We start from the raw sequence: 21118 nt of genomic DNA, 5'->3' as shown, positions 1-21118 counted from the left end.
AGTTATAAATCATTTGTGTTGTTCACTTGGAGACGTACAGTATATGTATATATGAAAATGAGGCCATTGAGGTCTAAATGCTTGAATGATGCAGCTTCCAAGCTTCTCCTTTTAATTCTATACAGCTCTTTCTTATGTTTTCCTTTCTGCTGGAGGGGCTTGTTCTACAGTAGGATCATTAAACACTGCAGACATTAACTATGTAAAATTTAAAATTTATAACAACATCTTACATTTACACAGACTTCCGTGAGAGGACTGAAAATGATTTAAGCAGCAATATCTTCTGAATGTCGATGTAAAAATAAAAAGTCATGGCAACGTCTTAATGGCAAAAAAAAAAGTAAATAACAGGATTACAAGCATACCCTCAATGATCTTCAATGTAGGCAACTGTTAAAGCTTTCTTAATAAAACTGGAGGACTTATCGTATATTTTCAAATGAAGTCATACTCATCAAAGCAGTCGTGGAGTTTTTGACAATTTTTTCAGAATGGTGTAACACGGCGTATATGAGGCGATGCCATTTGTCTTTACGTTGTACTGTTTTTTCTTGCATTTCTATAAAAAGAGCCCTTTATAGTATGTTACCCGTATAGTATGTTATTATTAAATAATTAAATACATTTAGGTTTTCCTTCCATGCTTGGCAATTCGGCTAGGCAGTAGCAAGTGTATTTAAAGATATTTTAAATAGTGATGATTGAATCTGTTTCACGAAAAATACATGAAAAATGCAAAACATTTTTTTTGCGCGCAATAATTTTTTCTTGTGCAGAATTTTTTGTCTTGGCAATTTTTTTGTCCTGGTGACTTTTTTGTCGCGGCAACATTTTCTTGAAAAAATTCACAGATTTGCATGAATTGTGGCAAATTCATACCTATAGGCAAATACCACTGTAGAGATCCCTTTTCACATTCTTCTATATGTAAAAAATTAATTTTTAAAAGTGTCTGTAGTGTTGGTGATGCTGGCACTTACACCAAACGGCTGAGTTTCTATATTTCAGCTACACCAATGGGAAAAATATTTATGGAGACAATATTTTCAGAATGGTGTAACACGGCGTATATGAGGCGATGCCATTTGTCTTTACGTTGTACTGTTTTTTCTTGCATTTCTATAAAAATAGCCCTTTATAGTATGTTACGCATATAGTATGTTATTATTAAAATAATTAAATACATTTAGGTTCTTTCCTTCCATGCTTGGCAATTCGGCTAGGCAGTAGCAAGTGTATTTAAAGATATTTTGAATAGTGATGAGTGAATCTGTTTCATACATGAATACATGAAAAACGCAAAACTTTTTTTTGCGCGCAATAATTTTTTCTTGTGCAGAATTTTCTTGAAAAGATTTGCATGAATTGTGGCAAATTCATTCCTGGCAAAAACTTTCGCTCATCACTAATTTTGTACTTATTTAGGCTTGAAGTAAAGAAGTGTCCACAAGAACATCAACAAGAACCCAGAAGTGCAAGGAGACTTTTAGCACTGTGATGCTAGAAAACATAATCTGCCCCCTACGAATTGTACCACCTTAACTATATTTAAGGGTATATTGTGCAGTGGAAAATTGTGCTTAAATGGGCACTATAGTTTTTTTTTTCTCTATATTGCCTTCATACACTTTTTAATTTGACCTAAAAGAGTGAATTGAATAAGAAAGGGGTCCGGATAAGAGGTATTTTCATTAGTAAGTCTACTAAAAGATCTTTTAAATATTAATAAGACCTAATAGAATTATTTTGCCTCCAATAAGGATTAATTATATCTTAGTTGGGATCAAGTACAAGTTACTGTTTTATTATTACAGAGAAAATGGTAATAGTGTTTGAAAATTTTAATTATTTGATAAAAATGGAGGCTATGGGAGACCGCCTTCCCATAATTTGGAGCTTTTTGGATAATGGGTTTCCGGATAACTGATCCTATACCTGTACTTGAAAAAAGTAACAGTTTCCCTTTAATAAAAATACCATCGATTTACATTGATGCTTTCAACTCATATTCATTAGAATAGAATAGAGAGATGCCTGAAGTAAATGAAGGAAAAATATCTGAGGTTGGAAACTTCTAAAGAACATCTGGGGGCAGATTTACATAGGGTCGAATATCGAGTGTTAATTAACTCTCGATATTCGACTATCGAAGTTAAATTCTTCTACTTCAAATATCGAAGTCGAAGGATTAGCGCAAATAGTATGATCGAACGAAAAATCATTTAATCGAACGATTAAATACTTCGAATCATTCGTTTCGAAGGATTTTAATCCATCAATCGAACGATTTTTCTACAACCTAAAAGAGCTACCAAAGCCTATGAGGACCTTCTCCATAGGCTAACATTGACTTCGGTAGCTTTTAGGTGGCGAACTAGGGGGTCGAAGTTTTTTTCTTAAAGAGACAGTACTTCGACTATCAAATGGTCAAATAGTCGAACGATTTTTAGTTCAAATCGTTCGATTCGAGGTTGAAGTCGACGGTCGAAGTAGCTCATTCGTTGGCCGAAGTAGCCAAAAAAACATTCGAAATTCAATGTTTTTTTCCTCTATTCCTTCTCCCGAGCTAAGTAAATGGGCCCCTTAATCTAACGCTTATATAGGGAAGGTCTGACCTTCACTCTATAGTTCATATTGTTTATATTTAGCTAAAGATAAACTCAACTTTTTGACTTATTCAATCAAAATTGTAAAAGGCAGAATTAGGCCAGGGAGGACATTACCATTTAAATCCTGTCTCGTCTACTGAACCATAACCTTATCTATGCACAGCCTGGAACGGACGTCTGGAACAAGACACTCTATATATTTTATTTGAACAGTCACAAATGTATGAAAACTCCTTTTCCATTCTTCATTTTCATGACTCAAACAATTTAACTCACATCTTTGCTAAGAGAGAAAAGGTCACAGATTTTATTTTTCCTGCTGTTAAAGTGACAACGTAGGCAAAGGAAGAGTCTGTTTCTAGTAGATTCACTATCATATTGGGAAGAAAAAGACATTCTTGAGATACCAATATTGTCTGGTGTTCCAGTTTCTTAGTGTATTGAGTTTCTTTAACTCCTTCGGTATCCTCTCTTTTGTCTTTTGGTGTGGTGTCTTGGTATGACTGTTCTCATTTGATAAACCAATAATACTGGTTAAATGTAATATAACACTAGAATAACCATTCACTTCACATTATACACTAGAAATAGAATTGTGTCAGCAAGAAAAAAATCCCAGGCAGTTTGAAATACTATAAACCATATTCAGCTTGCAATCTTAAAGTGCACCTATCACAGCCAAAATCAAACACATATTAACAATCTGACCAGTTCAAGTTAAACACGTTTAATCAAACTACATATATAGTTTTTTGAAAAAACTGCAAGTTTTAAAAAAATCCCTTACTTTGTCAAATGGGTTCTTCCACTGAGGGAGGCCATATTGAGACTATAACAGAGACTCTAATATGCAAATTTCAGGAGCATGCTCAGATTGTAACACTGCTTTGAGTATTCTACCCAGAATGCCTTGTTTAAGTAAACTCCTCCACTAGAAGTATCAGGAGATTTCCCTATCTTGTCCCCTGCTGGTAAAGTCATTATGCAAATGAAGGGCACACAGTAACTTCCAGCAGGTGGCAGCACTACTGAACAGCAGCTAACACACAGGTTTGACTGATTTGAAAATAGCTTAGAAGGATTGATAAGCAACAAGGAATTTCAACTGAGCATGTGTGAGATTTCAGAGCTACAGCAGGCTGGGAAGATATAGGTAGGAGGAGCCAGTGAAATCCAAGATGGCTGCCTCAGCTAGAACTGCAGGGGAGATAGGGGAGATCTTGCAGAAGGAATAGTGAGCTGATCATTTAAATTATACAAACAATTCTAACTGTTTTAAAAATCGGATTTCTTGAACTTTCACATAGTGTATTTACTTAGTAAATGATTTTGGTCATGATTGGTGCCCTTTAAAACTAACAAGAAACAAAGAATTACACACATGTACCAGGGCTTGGGAGTAAAAAATAGGTTCCCAGATACTGTAGGCATTATTACATTCAAACTAACATTATAGGGGTTATTTATCACACATCTGCAGAGTACTTTCACATATAGACAAATGGAGTGCCTAAAATGTAAGATAGCAGATCAAATAAGTTTTAATTTTTGTGTCATATAAAGAAAGAAGAGTTGGCCCAAAGGTTAAAGAGATCAGCTGTTGGTCTCATGTTAAAACCCCTGGTTTGAGTCCTTATGGCATGAATCATTTGTGACCCTGGACAAATCACCTAGAGGCCCATTTACTTAGCTCGAGTGAAGGAATAGAGGAAAAAAAACTTAGAATTTTTTTTTTTTTGGCTACTTGCCCCTTAATCTCATGCTGTCCTGGCACATCTAATGCACCTAACATGTCTGCCTTGATTGCTTTGAGCTCCTGAGTGTAATAGGCCAATTCAGCCCATAGGTCATAAAAGTAAATGAATATAACAAGGAACTTATAGGCCAGAGATATCATTTTCAAGTAATTTTATTCAGTGTTCAGCACGTTTGTGGCATTTTAAAGGAAATGTTCATTATACAAATAAAAACTTTTGGAGTTAGCCATACCCAAAAGACGAATTTAATGCTTTGAACAATAACATTTCTGTAAGCAAATCCACCATGGACATAAAAAATTATTTAATCTGTATTTTCTCTTTTTTTTTTCCAGCCAATTGACAGACCCTATCATATTCGTCAAACAATGCTGTAAGGGTTTTTGCATTGACATTCTGAAACGGCTTTCCAAGACCATTGGATTTACTTATGACCTCTATCTAGTAACCAATGGGAAGCATGGAAAAAAGATTGATGGTGTGTGGAATGGCATGATTGGGGAGGTAAGAGTTGAAATGGTGTAATGTGTTTGCATGCAAAAACAGATATCATGAAACAGTGTATCCCACTAGTGTTTTATACTACTAACCGGTACCATACAGGTGTATTTGTCAATGTTGCAAGATACACACATTTATTAGACAGCTTTAACTAATAAGTGTGTGCTTTATAAATAAAATATAAATAAAATATAAAAATTTCATAGTTGGGCTGTTTGCTTTTATTTAGCACAGGTATTACAATACATTTCCACTAGGAGTTTGGGTACCAAGAATGCCAAAGAAGTACAAACCTAAACCTTTTGAAAACATATGTATGCACACTAACCTGTGAAGGTGAGACAGATATTAATGTCCGCTATTCCTTTCTCTCACTCATGCCTTTTTTGTGTAGAAAGTATCCAGGGATTGGGCTTCTCCTATTAGGCTTATATTTAGATATTATGTACTGCAGGAAAATTAACGTGGCTTAAGTAGTTGACAATTTGATTTAATGGCTAAATAATGTAGTGGGTATTTTAGAGGATTTATACTGCACCACAAACAGATGGGACTTAACTGCAGACCCATCTGTAATTATGTTTCTCTAAACTAAGCTGTTTATAACTTAATGACCTTCATAAAAGATGTATAAAGCCAGTGTTTCTATTGTGTCTATCATAACTGCCAGCTACCCTAGATAGGCCCCTTTACCACAACTAAAACAGGACAGAAATTTCTTTAAAAAAAAATGGTAGCGTTCAGACAGCGTTCAACAAAGAGAGTAACATACAATAAATTTAGATTCAGTCTTTCAGGCTTCCTCACATCACCTGTAGTACAGAGAATGGAGAAATTCAAATGTCCTTCCAAAAAATCAACCCAATAATTAAGTGCAATAAAACTGAAAAACTGAAATGTAAAAATTCAGTTCATGTAAATGGGAGGTGTCCTTAGAAAATGTAGCAATTTTTTCAGTTATTAGACTCATTGAAAATGATGAGCAGAACATGATTTTGAATTTGTTCATAAAGCATCTCACATTTGCGTTTGGTGAGGTTTTTTTTGACCCGGAGTGTCAGGTAAGTAAAAGCAATCACTTGGAGGTGCCTAACTTTTGGCACCCCCAAGTATAAAATTACTTTCCTTCTCCTTTTTACATTTTCATCTAAAAGCTGGCAAGTTCATGTTGAAGTCGGAGTTGTAATTCCAAAATTCAAGCTATTTTTCAATTTGAGTTAATTCAAAATTGGCCAGACTCATTGAAAATCTTTAAAGGGTAGAATGTGATCTTAAAAAAAAGCTCACATTGGAGATTTGTAAATTGTTTTTATGAATTAGAATTTTTTTAAAAAAATTCTAATTTTTATTCCTTAAGCAAAAACCCCTTGAAAAAAAAAACACAAAGATACACGTGACATTTTTGTAAAACCTCAAATAGTTGGGATGAAAATGCCAAAATTCACCAAAAAGTAAAAGCTGGAGAGTTTCTATAAAAGCCAATTGTAATTGTCTCAAGCAATTGTATTCAATTATTTATATGTGTCTCACTTGTGTGCTTCCAACCAAAATTTGATAAAGAGACCCACAGAAAACAGAAAACCCTAATATACCCATCACAGTTACCTGTTTCTTCAACAAGTATAAATAAATGCCATTTTCTATGCTGAAATCCAGCTGTTGTCTTCTCTTTCTGCATCATTTGAAATCCTGGCAGGGAAGGAGGGACTAAACACTTATGTTACAAATTGTAACAACTTCTCCACAGATTACAGACAGCATGCAGGAACTACAAAATCCACAATACATTGCACTGTGATGTGCCTTTCCTTATTGAGCAGGGAATTGTGGGGTTGGAAGATGCAGGCTGAGGACAGCTGATACAAAGTAACTGTAGTCAGCCAGCTCAGCGAAGTAGTCAGACAGATCAGCAGGAGAGAAAGGGGCTAGGATTAGGGAACTGTTCCAAACCATTGAAAATAATGAAAAGGCATATTTTTTAATTGATGTATATTGCAAAGTTGCCTGAAATTATGTTTACTCTTAAAAAAGCTTAAGTTAGGTTTATGTGGAGTTCCTCTTTAAGGTATATACAGATTGCTAGGAACCTGGTATAAGGGGGGCTTCCTGTAATTTGGATTTTCATACCTAAAGTCTACTAAAATCCTGTAAACATTAATTAAACCCAATTGGGCTGTTTTGCCAGCAATATGAATTAATTACATCAAGTAGGATCAAGTACAAGATACTTTTAAACAATATCTGCGTTATATAATGGCTGCATGTTCTCTAGAGCAAGACATTGTGAAGTTAAACTTAGTCAGCCATTAAGAGACTAAAATGTAAATAGCACTCCTAGCACAATGCAGCTGATAGTTTGGTTATTTTTGCTAATTTATGTATATTATGGTTAATTCGCTGATTTGGGATGGGAAAACCTGCTAGAAGGAAGTGTATCAGTAGGACCACATATACACAGTGTAGACACATGTTTAGATAGGACTAGTGGTTATTATAGTTCCAACATCTAGAATTGTTCAATGTAGAATACATAAAATACAATGAGCAACTGGAAGACATACATTATACATATAGTAGTCCATGCACCATCCAGAACTACCTTATCTGGAGAGACAGACCCTAATCAAGATCACCATAGCACATATACCACATTTGTTCTACCTTCATCCTTATCTGACAAAGTAAGAACAAATGATTTTTAAAGCAAGGCAGACTGGAAAACATTATGAGAGCTTGAAATGAAATGTTGATTTACTGTTGGCTTAACAAATGGATGATTACCATAAATGTGAAAGTGCAAATGTTTCTAAAGCAGCATGTTCCCTAAGTAAGATGGGGACACACTCAAAATAGTATCTCAATAGCTTTTTTTAAAATAAATCAACCACGTTATTGAAGATTTAAAAGTCAAATATTGTAAAGGACAGACTGATTTACATACAATCGAATTTCGTCTTTTTCCCACGAATTTCTAAGAATGTGTGGTTTTTCGTTTTTTTAAAAAAGCTCTAAAAATTTGAGATTCTTAAAGTGTAAAAACCATGAAATCCTCGCATACAAATGTAACGTGTATTGCTTACAATGTAATCTCTCATTCAACCACAAATAAGCATTAAATGGGCTTCTGCGTAACTTACTAATAATTGTCTTTTTATGGAAAGAATTTAAAGCCAAAAAAGGACCAGAATTCTGACATACCGATGGTGTTAAATTTCTGAAACAAAACTACAGCAATTTAGGTTAATGAAAGAGGTTGTCTCTGAAATCTGTAGAGCCCTGAAGTCAAAAGCAGAGTCAGTTGAAAAGACTGAAAAGGTCATTGGAATTGTAAAGAAATGATCAAAAATTAAACATAGGGCGACTAATAATGCCACTCTTATCATGGAGTCACAAATCTTTATTTCACAGTGATAACTGACACAATGTGTTCTCGTTGAGAGTAAATTGGCATCGCTTCACTTAACTTTTCCATGTGGTTTTATAACAATTTATCCACTTTCGAAAACAGACCAAAAAGTAGAGTTCTTCAAAAAGGTTGGTCGCTGCTGGTTTTCTAATTTCAGTCTCTTGTTAAACTAAAGCCTTCGTGCAAGCCTTTCACTTTTGACAAATATCTTTCAATTAAAAAAAACAAAATGAAAACACGAAGGGCCACTAATTCAAAACCATAGCTGTTAAACTATCTTTTTCTGTAATTAGGAATGGCCTGACATTATTTAATTAGCTTGCAAACACAATGGTTCATTTAACAGCTCACTGCAGACTCTTGAATGCCAGGCTTATAAATCTCAAGTTGTACCTCTCTATGGCTAGATAAAGAAAATAAATGTTGATAACCTGAACACAGGAACTGACTAGGACGTTCTAGTTAATAAAGTTGTTTTCATATTTTTACTTTATATATAAGGAAACAATATTTATATTTCAATATTATAAATATATTTCAATATTTTCTGGAAAAAAAAACCTCAGACCAAATCCGCACAGTTTTTTTCGCCTTATTTATTAATACACTTTTCTGAAAATTTTGTTTGCGGAAAAAAAATAAAAAATCCTGAAAAATACGAATCTTATGAATTTTCTGATTTTCCACCCAAAAACTTAAATTTTTCTGGTTTTTGCCCATAAATCCTGAAATCTTTGGATTATTGCATGAAACCCAGCACAGATCTTTGGGACTTTTCCCATTGGCTTATGCAAAGCTCGGCAGGTCTGAGATGCCAGATTTTCAGATTCAGACTTTTTCATCTTCGGGGGGATAATAAATTCCGTAAAATTTGTGTTTTTTTACTAAAAATTCAGATTTTATATTAAAAAAACATGATTTTTTCAGATTTTTGGCATTCAGAGTTTTGTAAATAACTCCCTAAGTCTACTAGAAAATCATGTAAACATTTAATAAACCCAATAGTCTGGTTTTGCTTCCAATAAGGATCAATTATATTAGTTTGGATCAAGTACAAGGTACTTAATTTTTCAGGATTCATTGAGGTCTGGCATTGTGCCAAGAGCATGGCGAATTGCTAATGTGGGGGGCCGTTATTGAAAAAGGGATTCCATTCGGAGCCGCAAACCTATCGGTCTGTTAGTCAGACATCAGTGGTAGGAAAGCTTTTCAAAGGTTTATTAAGGGATAAGATGCTGGCCTTCATTGCATATAATAATACTATAAGTTTATTTCAGCATGGTTTTATGCGTAATAGATCTTGACATACAAATTGAATTTCTTTTTATGAGAAGGTAAGCAGGGACCTCAATTCTGGGATGACAGTTGATGTGATTTACTTAGACTTTGCTAAAGCATTTGATAAAGTGCCACACAGAAGGTTACTGGTTAAATTAAGGAATGTTGGCCTGGAACATAGTATTTGTACCTGGATAGAGAACTGGCTAAAAGATAGACTACAAAGAGTGGTGGTAAATGGAACATTTTCTAATTAGACCAATGTTGGTAGTGGAGTACCACAGGGCTCTGTACTAGGTCCCTTGCTTTTCAACTTGTTTATTAATGACCTGGAGGAGGGCATTGAAAGGACTGTTTCTATTTTTTGCTGAGTGATTTGACTAAATTGAAAAACTGGGAAATAAAATGAGGTTCACTGTTGATAAATGCAATGTAATGCACTTTTGCAAATATAATATAAATGCAATTTATACACTATATGGCAGTGTGTTGGGAGTTAAGGCTCTGCCTGGAGTATGCAGTGCAGCCAGTCCTTAAAAAGGATATAAATGAGCTGGAGAGAGTGCAGAGACTAAGTGCAACCAAACTGATTAGAGGGATATAAAACTTAAATTATGATGGTAGAAAAAAGGTGCTTGTGAATGGACATGATTACACTTTACAAGTACATTAGAGGACATTATAGACAAATAGCAGGGGACCTATTTACCCATAAAGAGGATCACCATACCAGAGGCCACCCCTTCAGACTAGAAGAGCTTTCATTAGTATAGATATGGTATATATGTATATAATATGGGTATATATAATTTATAATAAACTTAATTTATTATAATTTAGGGAGGGGTGTGTGTATAGATGCTGGGTTTCATTTGGAGGGATTGAACTTGATGGACTTTGTCTTTTTTCAACCTGATGTAACTATGTAACTATTTGAAGCAACATAGGTGGTTCTTCACAGTGAGGACAGTGAGGTTATGGAATGCCCTGCCGGGTGTTGACATTCTGATCTGACATTTGAGGCGCAGCCATACATGCCAAAATTTCACTTATTTCTAATTGTGAGCAACTTGCTTGAATGCTGAAGATACTCGTATTGACTTCTATGACATGCTGACAGGTTTAGGTGGAAACATTTCTGTTCTTTATCATTTTTCCCTGTGACTCTCCCTTGCAGCTCCACCACATGAACATTCAAATGATAAGGCATTTCAAACTAATAGCAACTAAATACTGTTGTTCCAAGTATATCTAGGTGTGCTACCCTGGAAGAAAGAAAAACATGGAAGAGTAATGTTACTTGCACATAATATGACTTCCAAATAAATGACCCCCTGAATGTTTCAGCTGGCAGTGGGTAAAACAGGCATTTTCATCATTTAAAAGCAATATAAGATTTACTGAAATAGTTCCAAGGACGTCTTCTTCTACTAAGGTCTATGCAACAATGGTACAATATTCTGTTCTTACAAAATACTAAACCTATATTATAATCACTACTTCTTCTTCTGTCAAAAAGCTTGTCTTTGACATCTTATTGTTATTTTGAAGGATTTGTAGTAACACTTTTGTTAACATCAGAAAAAGGTTTTGTTTGGCAGTTATGAAATATCCTAGTTTTTATAGCACAGCTCAAATCAGAAGTGTGTAGTATTCTTCAAAGGCAAGCCTACTGAATTTATACTATATTTATATTGCAAATATACACACACGGATGAAGCAAATGATTTTATATTGTTAGCAGGTAAAGAGCCAGTCAAGCCAAAAAGACATAAATATGATTGAGAGAAAGTTGTTTTCTTTTTGGTGTTACAGAGGAAAAGGGAAAGTGACTATTGCATTCTGCTTTACTGGTAATGGAATGGTATGCATGCGAGTTGAGGAATAAACCTCTCTGTGGAGTTCTTCTTGCCAAAATGTATTTATTGTTTAGAAAAATCTTAATTTTCTCTTCTCTGTAGGTGTTTTACCAGCGGGCTGATATGGCCATCGGATCACTCACTATAAATGAGGAGCGCTCAGAGATCATCGACTTTTCAGTTCCCTTCGTGGAGACAGGAATCAGTGTTATGGTGTCGAGGAGCAATGGCACAGTATCTCCGTCTGCATTTTTAGGTAATCCTAATGTACTCATTTACTCATTGCAAGTACATCTTTCTCTGACTGGACTGTTCATTGCATCTCTATTATTTGATTCTACTACAGGTATGGGATCAGTTATCTGGAAACCCCTTATTCAAAAAGCCCCATAGACTCCATTTTAATCAAATAATTCAAAAAATGTTAAACAATTTTCTTTTTCTCTGTAATAATAAAACAGTACATTATACTTGATCCCAACTAAAATATAATTAGTCCTTATTGGAGGCAGCATATGTGGGGGATTTAGTGATTGAGGAAACCATTCCACACGTATGGAGTAAAATCAAAATTCCAGCTTTATTTGGTAATTAAAACAACAAGCAGGCATCTATTACAGATGTACTCCTACCCTGTGACATGTTAGGTCACCTGACGCATTTCATGCCTCCTTCTGGCACTTCATCAATCTTTTGGGTTAAATTAATGTCTACATTATATTTTAGTAGACTTAAGATATAGAGATTCAAATTACAGTAAGATCAATTATCAGGAAAAAACCCAGGTCCCAAACATTCTGGATAACAGGTCCCATATCTGTATTTGGCACATGGAAAACCAAGAGTTATTAATGGTAAGATAAAACTATAGAGTAGTGATCAAATACCAGTTGACCACAATCGCTGGAACTGGAACAATGGCATCACTTGGGTGAAATAAGGTGGATAGAGTAGTCTCATAGGACCCATATTAATGGCTTTCTACAAACAATTACCCTTGATTATTCAAACTTCTAATTTTGGATGTAAGCACATTTACTTGGCTACAACTGGCATTGTACAACATATGTTTTAATGCAACGCCAAATGGATTATATTATCTAGATATGAAATGCTACAACAAAGACATTTGGAATCAAATTCATTCATTTGCAACATTGTCCAAGTTGTGCATGTATTGCACATCTAGTCTACTCAGTGTGCATTCAGCCAATTAATGGTCTAATTGAGTAATTGCTGACTCTTTAAAGGGGTTGATTGCCCCTGTATTAACCTGTGGAAGTCTATTTATCAAAGGTTGGATTTCAGTGGTATTATAACTAACTCACTTTCTCAAAAAATACAAATGTCACAACATTTATTTAAAGATTCGAATAAAAAAAGTACCAGTGGAAAATAACATTTTAAAACTTCTAAAGATTAGACTTTCTTGGACAATTCGTAGGGAAAAAAATCTGAAAACCTCCAAAAGTCCGAAATGATTTAAAACGATCCAATAGAATCAGTTTAGCTCCCACTGACTTCTATAGGGCCTCGACAACTTTTACCTGGCGAAGTTTTGTATTAGAGGTTTTTGTGGTTTTCACACTTAGGGGCAGATTTATCAAATGTCGAATTTCGAGTTTAAGGGGATTTCTAAAAACTCCCATAAACCTGAAATCGAAAAAAACGATTGAAATTTATTAAAAATATCGAATCTTTAAATTCAGGTGAATAGGATTGACTTGCAAACTCGAATCAAAAAAAAAAATCATTTTTCAAAAGTCCATCAAACAACTCCAGATAGATTGTAGGAGGTCCCCCATAGGCTAAATCACCCCAGGTTTTAGATGGTGAATAGTCGACTTGAATTTATTTTAAACTCTAACTACATTTTGACTATTCTATAGTCGAATTGCACTAAAATAAACTTAAAATTCAAATTTAAAAATTCAAATTTTCAATTTGACCCTTGATAAATCTCAATTTTTTAGAGCTTTTTTTTTAAAAAAAAAAAAGGGAAAACACTTTTTGTGGAAAAATACAAGATTCTGTTTGGTAAATGTGCCCCTTAGTATCATGTAGTTGATATTCTAAGACAATTTGCAATTGGGTTTCATTTTTGGTTTTATTATTATTTGTAGCTTTTAAGTTATATAACTTTTTATTTAGCAGCTCTCCAGTTAGCAGTTTCAGCAGTCTGGTTGCTAGGGTCCAAATAACCCTTGATTTGAATAATGGACTGGAATATGAATAGGAGAGGGCCTGAATAGAAAGATGAACAACAAAAACTAACAATAACAATACAATTTGTAGCCTTACAGAGTATTTGCTTTTAAATGGGGTCAGTGACTCCCATTTGAAAGGGTGAGAGAATCAGAAGAAGATGACAAATAATTACAAACTATAAAAAATAAATAATGAAGACCAGGTTTCTTTGAACTGAACTTTTCATAACTTACTAAACATTAACTTAAAGGTGAACCTTCCCCTTTTATATGGGATGATATTTAATGATTTCAAGTATGTGTACAGGGTTCCTATATCATTTTGCTATTAGTGAAGATTTAGATACTGAACCTTGAACAATATGGGGCTCTGATTACTTTATTAGTCAAACATTGGGCTCTGCTATCATACATAGTGATGGGTGAATTTATTCGCCAGGCACGAATTCACTGTGAATTCCACGATTCGCCACCCGCAAATAAATTCCCAAAACCACCGTGAAAACTCGAAAAAGGACGCCAGCATCAAAAACAAGATGCCGGCGCCATTTTGCAAATTTTTCGCTGTTTCGGCAAAATGCCCCAAATTCGCCCATCACTAATCATACACTTCTGAACTCTATACTGCATCGTAAAGATTGAGTGATGTTTTATGCTACCATTATATCTTCTCAGCCTCAGTGCACAGTAAAATCCCATTTGCAGATTCACCAGAGCTGGCCATTAGAAAGAGCAGGCATGCCTTTCATTGATGATGACCTGAGAAAAACTATCTGGTGTGATCAAGCCTTTAACCTTGTGATAGTGTTTATGGCTGAAAAACTAATACAACTAAAGAAAACCCTACTTCATACAATAAATACAATAAATGCAAACCTGGAGCACTCACAGAAAGCCTGCCCTGTTCCAGTTTTGAGTCTCCCAAACGGATCTGCCCAAAGGGTCTAGTATTAGTGATATACCCCAGAGCCCTCTAGCTAAAAACCGTTGGCAGTAGAATGGAAAGAGGAATAAGGTATATAATATTCAGGTATGGGGACCTGCTATCCAGAATGATTGGGATGTGGGGTTTTCTGGATAAGGGATCTTTCCATAATTTGGATCATACCTTAAGTCTATTTAAAAATATTTAAACAACCCAAAAATAATGTTTTGTCTTCAATAAGGATGATGTGGATCTTAGTTGTACAAGGTACTGTTTTATTATTACTGAAAAAAAGGAGGTCATTTTTATAAATTTTAATTATTTGACTAAAATGGAGTCTATAGAGATAGCTTTCCTTTAATTCTGAGTTTCTGGTAAACATATCCCATACCTGTACAATAAAGGGAGATATTTGTAGGAAAAATACATAACACAATGAAGCATAGAGGTTGGTGGTCAAGAGGCAGTTAGAAAAATACATTAAAACAGAGTGGGTACATCAGAAAATATATGAACTGTATGAAAGAGGAAACTGTGGGCAAATGGTGGACGTTCACCTTGCCTTTAATTACCAGTAAGGCCTGAGATCCTTCCTATTACATCATCAATAGCATATTAATGATCATCATCCTACCATCTTTCATCTTCCAGTGACAGTGAAAGTCATTTCTCCATCACACGCATAATCATATTCAACCACAGGGCCATTGACATAAATAGAATTTTTTACAGACAGAAAATAATATGTTTTGCTCAAAAAGGAATATGCATTTTCTGTAGACAAATGTAAAAGTCAAAGTCGTTAGTAATTATCCTATCCAAAAATGCTAAACTTTTGACTTGAAAATAGCACAATAAATTAAGTGTTTTCTGAGCCCTTTTTTCCTGGAAGACTGAATTCATTGTTAAAATCCTGACTCCCTGCGCGTTTGTGGAGCTCTAGCCCGTCTTTCAAATAAAATGGAAAGAAATTAAATGAAATCCCAGCTGGTTTAAACGAGTGAGAAAAATATAAAAATATCAAGATACTTTAAAACTGTTCTTGGCTTGCAACAACAAAACTGCTCAAAGTCAAATCCGTTAAAGCAGATGATGGCAAATTCAAGGTTTTGGGCCAGATCTAAAATTAGAAAAGGAAAGACAACAAAAGGGAAATGGTGGTGCATTTGGGAGCATTAAACACTGTACTTGGTTTTACTCTAAACTGTGTTTATGTAAAGGTATTAGCATGGGGTAGACTCAGGCTCATTACATTAAGGCTACACGCCAGCAATTGTATGAATAGTGCATTACTATACTGAAGCACATTAATATGTTACATATCAATGCTCTTGAAAAAAATTATTATTAAAGGAACATACAAGGGATCATTCACTAAGGAGTTATTTACTAAACTCCAAATGCAAAAATCACGAAAAATTTGTGATTTTTTTTTATAAAATCAAACTTTTAAAAAAATTACAAATTTTTTTTAAACGTATTAAACCCCGTGGATGGAAAAATCCTAATCTAAAAATCCGGCATCTCAGACCTGTCGACGTTGCATATAAGTCAATGGGAGAAGTCCCAATTATTCTTTGATGTGTGCTGGGTTTCGTGCAATTCCCCACAGTTTGCGTGTGAAAATTCCGAAACGAATTGTGAAAATCGTGAAAATTGGATGAAAAAAATCGGAAAAAATTGTGAAACTCAGATTTTTTCCCTGACAACAAATTTTTGAGAAAATTTAATAATAATAATAAGCGTAAAAAAACAGAGCGGATTTGATTGGAGTTTGTAGCAAAAAAAAAGAGATAAATTCGAACTTTGATAAATAGCCCCCTAAGTGTAGGGCAGGGTGCAAAGTTAAAAAAATGGTACTTTCCATCATGTTTTTCGCACTTAGTGCCCAACGTTGGACTGGAGGGGTCTGAGGCTCACAGGGCCTTCCATCACAGAGGACCCCACTCCCCATGGGCCCCCTGCCCAATCTGCAGCTTCCCCTCCAGGCACCCCAGCTGCAACCCCCCTCTGGGCCACCTGCCCGATTTTCAACTCTCCTCTGCTTCCCTCCTGTGTACCTGTTCTCTTGTTGGTCAGGGGGGCAGGAGGTCAGGGAGAAGCATGGGGTCTCAGGCAGGAGGAGATTTTTTCCCAGTGTCCCTCTGGACCAAACCAACCATGTCAATGTCCTGCACAGAGACGTTCAATTTAGGGAGCATCTTTTAAAGGAGGTGATGAGGACAGGGCTTTCACTTGTGCTCTTGGTCAAAATAAATGATCCCTGCAGTAGTGTCAGTTCAATTCAACAGGGTAACATTCCAATATTGGCACAATCAATATAGTAATCATGCTTCAGCCTATGCTACTGAATCAATGACATTGAACCTACAGTATCTACCCTCTATATGGGATGTAGAATGATTATGGGGGTTGCCCTCGTGACCCTGTCTCATGAGATATTTACTGAAGCCCAATACCAATATAAAGGGATGATGCCCGAGTTACTAGTCAAATCTTTTAAAGCTCAAAATCTCCTACAGAAGGAATCACTCCCTATGTTTTTAAGCAGGTAAGGGTTATAGGAAAAACTCAACACTGTGACACTATCATGTATGTAAACATCCTGGGCACAGAGACCCCAGCCCATCTACCAGGCAGTTAGACCTATGCATAAAGGTGGTATAGAGTTGCAGAGTCCTGATTTCTATGTCTTGATTTGTGAACCTCCAAATCGGTGTGACTTTCCATAAAATAGAGAGGGTTTCACAAGTTGGGGTTGCCTAGATCATGGCTGGAGTAGGGTGCAGCCTAAAACACAAATCTCTGAAGTTCATTAGCGATGAACAAAAACCCAGTGTAGTTACATTTGACTTTCCCACATTTCATTTTGGATGCTAAAAATGTAATTCTCAAACTGATTTAACAAAATTCCCATGGTTTGCAGACATTCACAAGACTGGATCCAGGAGATTCAGTATAATATTCACCTTCAGTCATCAGCTATTATCCTACAGCTGGACGAAGATGATGAACTGTAGCTGAACAGAGGCTGATCCTTGGTTACCCATGAATTAAAATTGGAACACATTGTACAAGAGCAGTAATGGCCGCTATTCATGCTGCAGTAACTGTTCGTAATTTAATGTCTGTTAAAAGGCTTTTAGAAAAATGGTGCATTCTTCAGGTTTCTATTTCTACTGCCAAACTTGAATATTTCAGCAAAAAAATGTGAACTTACATTATATTCAATATTTGCTAGAGTTTGAAATATGCAGTCATTATATTTGTATAGTACAGGTCTGGGATCTGTTATGGGGAATCCCGTTATCTGGAAGCACCAAATTATGGGAAGGCCATCTCCCATAGACTACATTTTAAGAGAATTATTTAAACATTTAACACTTATATCCTTTTTCTCTGTAATAATAAAATAGTACCTTGTACTTGATCCCAACTAAGATATAATGAATCCTTATTGGAGGCAAAACAAACCTGGTTTATTTAATATTTAATAGATTGTTTAGCAAAAAGAATTACAGAGAAATGCCTGTATCTGGAGAACCACAGGTCCCCAGCATTCTGGATAACAGGTCCTATACCTGAAGTGAGTTATTTTCCATCTCATGTAATTACCTTCTAATAATTCACACTAATGAGCTTACATAAATGGAGAAATAATATGGCTCATTCAGTTGCCTGTTTCTTCACCCCCAAACTCTAGGGGACTCTTCAGTAGATGTGCAGAAAATAAACCATATTCACTGTTAAAACCACATTTTTAATTATGAATCCTCATTCGGCTGCAATTTATATAACATTAGGGATTATTTATTTACACGTGCACTTTCAAGTGTAATAGCCATGTTGTTTCCACACAATGAAGTGTTTTTTCTTGCAATTGCACTGCACCAAATATTAAAGGGTTTGTGCACATTTGAGTTTTTTTTTAGTACAGAGCGATTTTAATTTTTTATTATTTGCAGTTTTTGAGTTATTTAGCGTTTCATTCAGCAGCTCTTCAATTTGCATTTTAAGCAAACTGGTAACTAAGGCCCAAATTACCCTAGCAACCATGCATTGATTTGAATAAGAGACTGGAATATAAATAGGAGAGGCCTGAATAGAAAGATGAATAATAAAAAGCAGCAATGACAATACATATGTAGCCTTACAGAGCATTTGTTTTTGAGATGAGGTCAGTGACCCCCATTTGAAAGTTGTAAAGAGTCAGAAGAAGGAAAATAATTTAAAAACTTTATTAATAATAATAATAATAATATTAATAATAAAGAAATAATTAGTGATGGGCGAATTTCTTCGCCAGGCATGAATTTGCGGCGAATTTCCGCAATTCCCCGCTGGCGAATACATTTGCTAAACCGCAGCGAAGATTTAAAAAAAAATTGACACCGGCATCCAAAAAACGAATGCCGGCATCAAAAACGAGACACCAGCGCAGTTTCGCGAATTTTTCGCAAAGTAGAACAACCCAAATTTGGCCCACCACTAGAAATAATGAAGACCAATAGAAAAGTTGCATAGGACCATCCATTTAATACAATTGAGCATGTGCTTTGTTGCAAATCAGGTGCAGTTGTGTCCTATCTTGATCTTGGATATATTCAAGGTGTTAATCAGTCTTGGTAAACTAATATTGGTGACCTGATTTAACCCAATATTTGTAATATCCTCAATTCCTGTTTTTTCCTTTCTTACTCCTGCCATCAATGAATACACGATGAGGAGTAGATGTATCTGAAAAAAAATGTTAGAGGACCACTAAAAGCATTTTGTTTCTTCATGTTTTCATCAGGAACTATTTTCTGCACTATACCAGACATTACTTTTCAGAAAAAAATCTTTAAAAAAAAAAATAGCTTTCACACAGCAGTAGTCTTGAAGGAATGAAATGTCATAATATTGAATCACACAGGAGGGGGTTCAGCAAGCATGTTGCTGTTTGGGTTTATGTCTCTGGAAATTACAGCAGAAAAAACACTGTGTGAACATGTAGTGCTGCCCCTGCAATCATCTCCACGGATCTGTCGGCCCCCTCCAATGTGATGACTAGTGATGGGCGAATTTATTCACCAGGTGCGAATTTGCAGCGAATTTGCGCAATTCACTGCCGGCAAATGAATTCGTGAAACGGGCGCGAAAATTCCGGGCGTCAAAAAAAAATGTTGCCAGCGACCAAAAAACGGACGCCGGCGTCAAAAACAGACACCGGCGTGAAAGAAACTAGACACTGGCGCCATTTTGGGAATTTTTCGCTGTTTTTTCGGCGAAGCGAAATGGAGCAAATTCGCCCATCACTGATGACCTATATTATCCTATCTGCTTGACCAATGATTACCATTATGTATAGGATCAGTTATACAGATATTTGTTATCCAGAAAGCTCTAAATTTCGGAAAGGCCATCTCCCTTTTTTTCCAAATAATCCAAATGTTAAAAATGATTTCCTTTTTCTCTGTAATAATAAAACAGTAGCTTGTAATTGATCCAAACTAAGATATAATTAATCCTTATTCGAAGCAAACCCAGCCTATTGGGTTCATTTAATTTTTAAATCATTTTCTAGTTGACTTAGGGGCAGAATTAATAAGGGTCAAAGTGAAAATTCAAATTTAGAATTTTAATTCGAGTTTTTCAAAAAAATTCAAATTCTGTTTTTGAAATGTATCATGTACTGGCCCTTTAAGAATTCAGCGTTGACTATTTGCCACCTTTAACCTGCCGAATTGCTGTTTTAGCCTATAGGGGAAGTCCTGGGATCAATTTGGAGTTGTTTGCAGCCTTCCTGAAAATCAAGTTTTTTTCAGAGAAAAAACTCGAATCGAATTTGTTTAGAATTTGATGCGAATTCGGGTTTGCGGTTAGATTCCATTCACCCAAGTTTGAAAAAAAATTTTTCAAAGGAGATTCCCCTAAGCAGAAACATTAATAATTATGGGCTTTTAGTTAACACTTGTTTGGTTTAGTGAATAGTGATGGGCGAATTTGTCCAGAAATTTCAAGCGAAATTTGCGAAACAGCAAAAAAATTTTCCAAACACATTGACGTCAATGAGCGCCAAAATTGTTTTGACGCATGTCAATTTCGACGCCCGCAAAATTTTTATACACGTGGCTATTTTGTCCAAAGTCAATGGGTGTCCAAATAATTTTGACGCCAGACAATTCTGATGAACGCCCAAATTTTTTGGACGCAGTAAATTTTTTCGCCAATGAATTTTCTTAACCGCTTCGTGAATTTTTTTCACTGGCGGCGAAATGTAGACATTTGCCTCAAATCCCCACCTGCCAAATTTATTCGCCCATCACTATTAGTGCATGGAATTGCTGGCTTTGTGTCTTGGGCAGCATCAAATCTAAGACACTTACTGTATATTTTCCAAGCCTATAATATTGTAGCATGTTGTCACCCTAAATTAGGAAAGATCTTCGGTTAGTAGAAGGAATAATAGCTAATAGCTGGCTATTATTTTGGGTTAAATATCATGTTTAAAGGGGTTGTTCACCTTTAAATTGACCTGTACTAAGAGATGAATATTTGGAGACAATTTGAAATGGGTTTTCATTTTTTATT

The 21118-nt window shown here is 35.3% G+C and overlaps 1 protein-coding gene across 1 annotated transcript in view; it reads left to right on the top strand.

Annotated features, from left to right (window-relative positions):
• Positions 1-21118, top strand: part of grin2d.L (glutamate receptor, ionotropic, N-methyl D-aspartate 2D L homeolog) — a 136707-nt gene that overhangs the window by 49351 nt on the left and 66238 nt on the right. Inside the window, exons 5-6 of the mRNA XM_041569081.1 lie at positions 4705-4873; positions 11516-11669. Of these exons, the coding sequence (XP_041425015.1) occupies positions 4705-4873; positions 11516-11669 (323 nt within the window). The remainder of the gene's footprint in view (positions 1-4704; positions 4874-11515; positions 11670-21118) is intronic.

Source organism: Xenopus laevis, chromosome 7L (assembly GCF_017654675.1).
Source record: "Xenopus laevis strain J_2021 chromosome 7L, Xenopus_laevis_v10.1, whole genome shotgun sequence".
In the NCBI taxonomy this organism is placed as follows: domain Eukaryota; kingdom Metazoa; phylum Chordata; class Amphibia; order Anura; family Pipidae; genus Xenopus; species Xenopus laevis.
The sequence above is the reverse complement of the archived record's forward strand: the minus strand, read 5'-3'. Positions and strand labels throughout refer to the sequence as shown.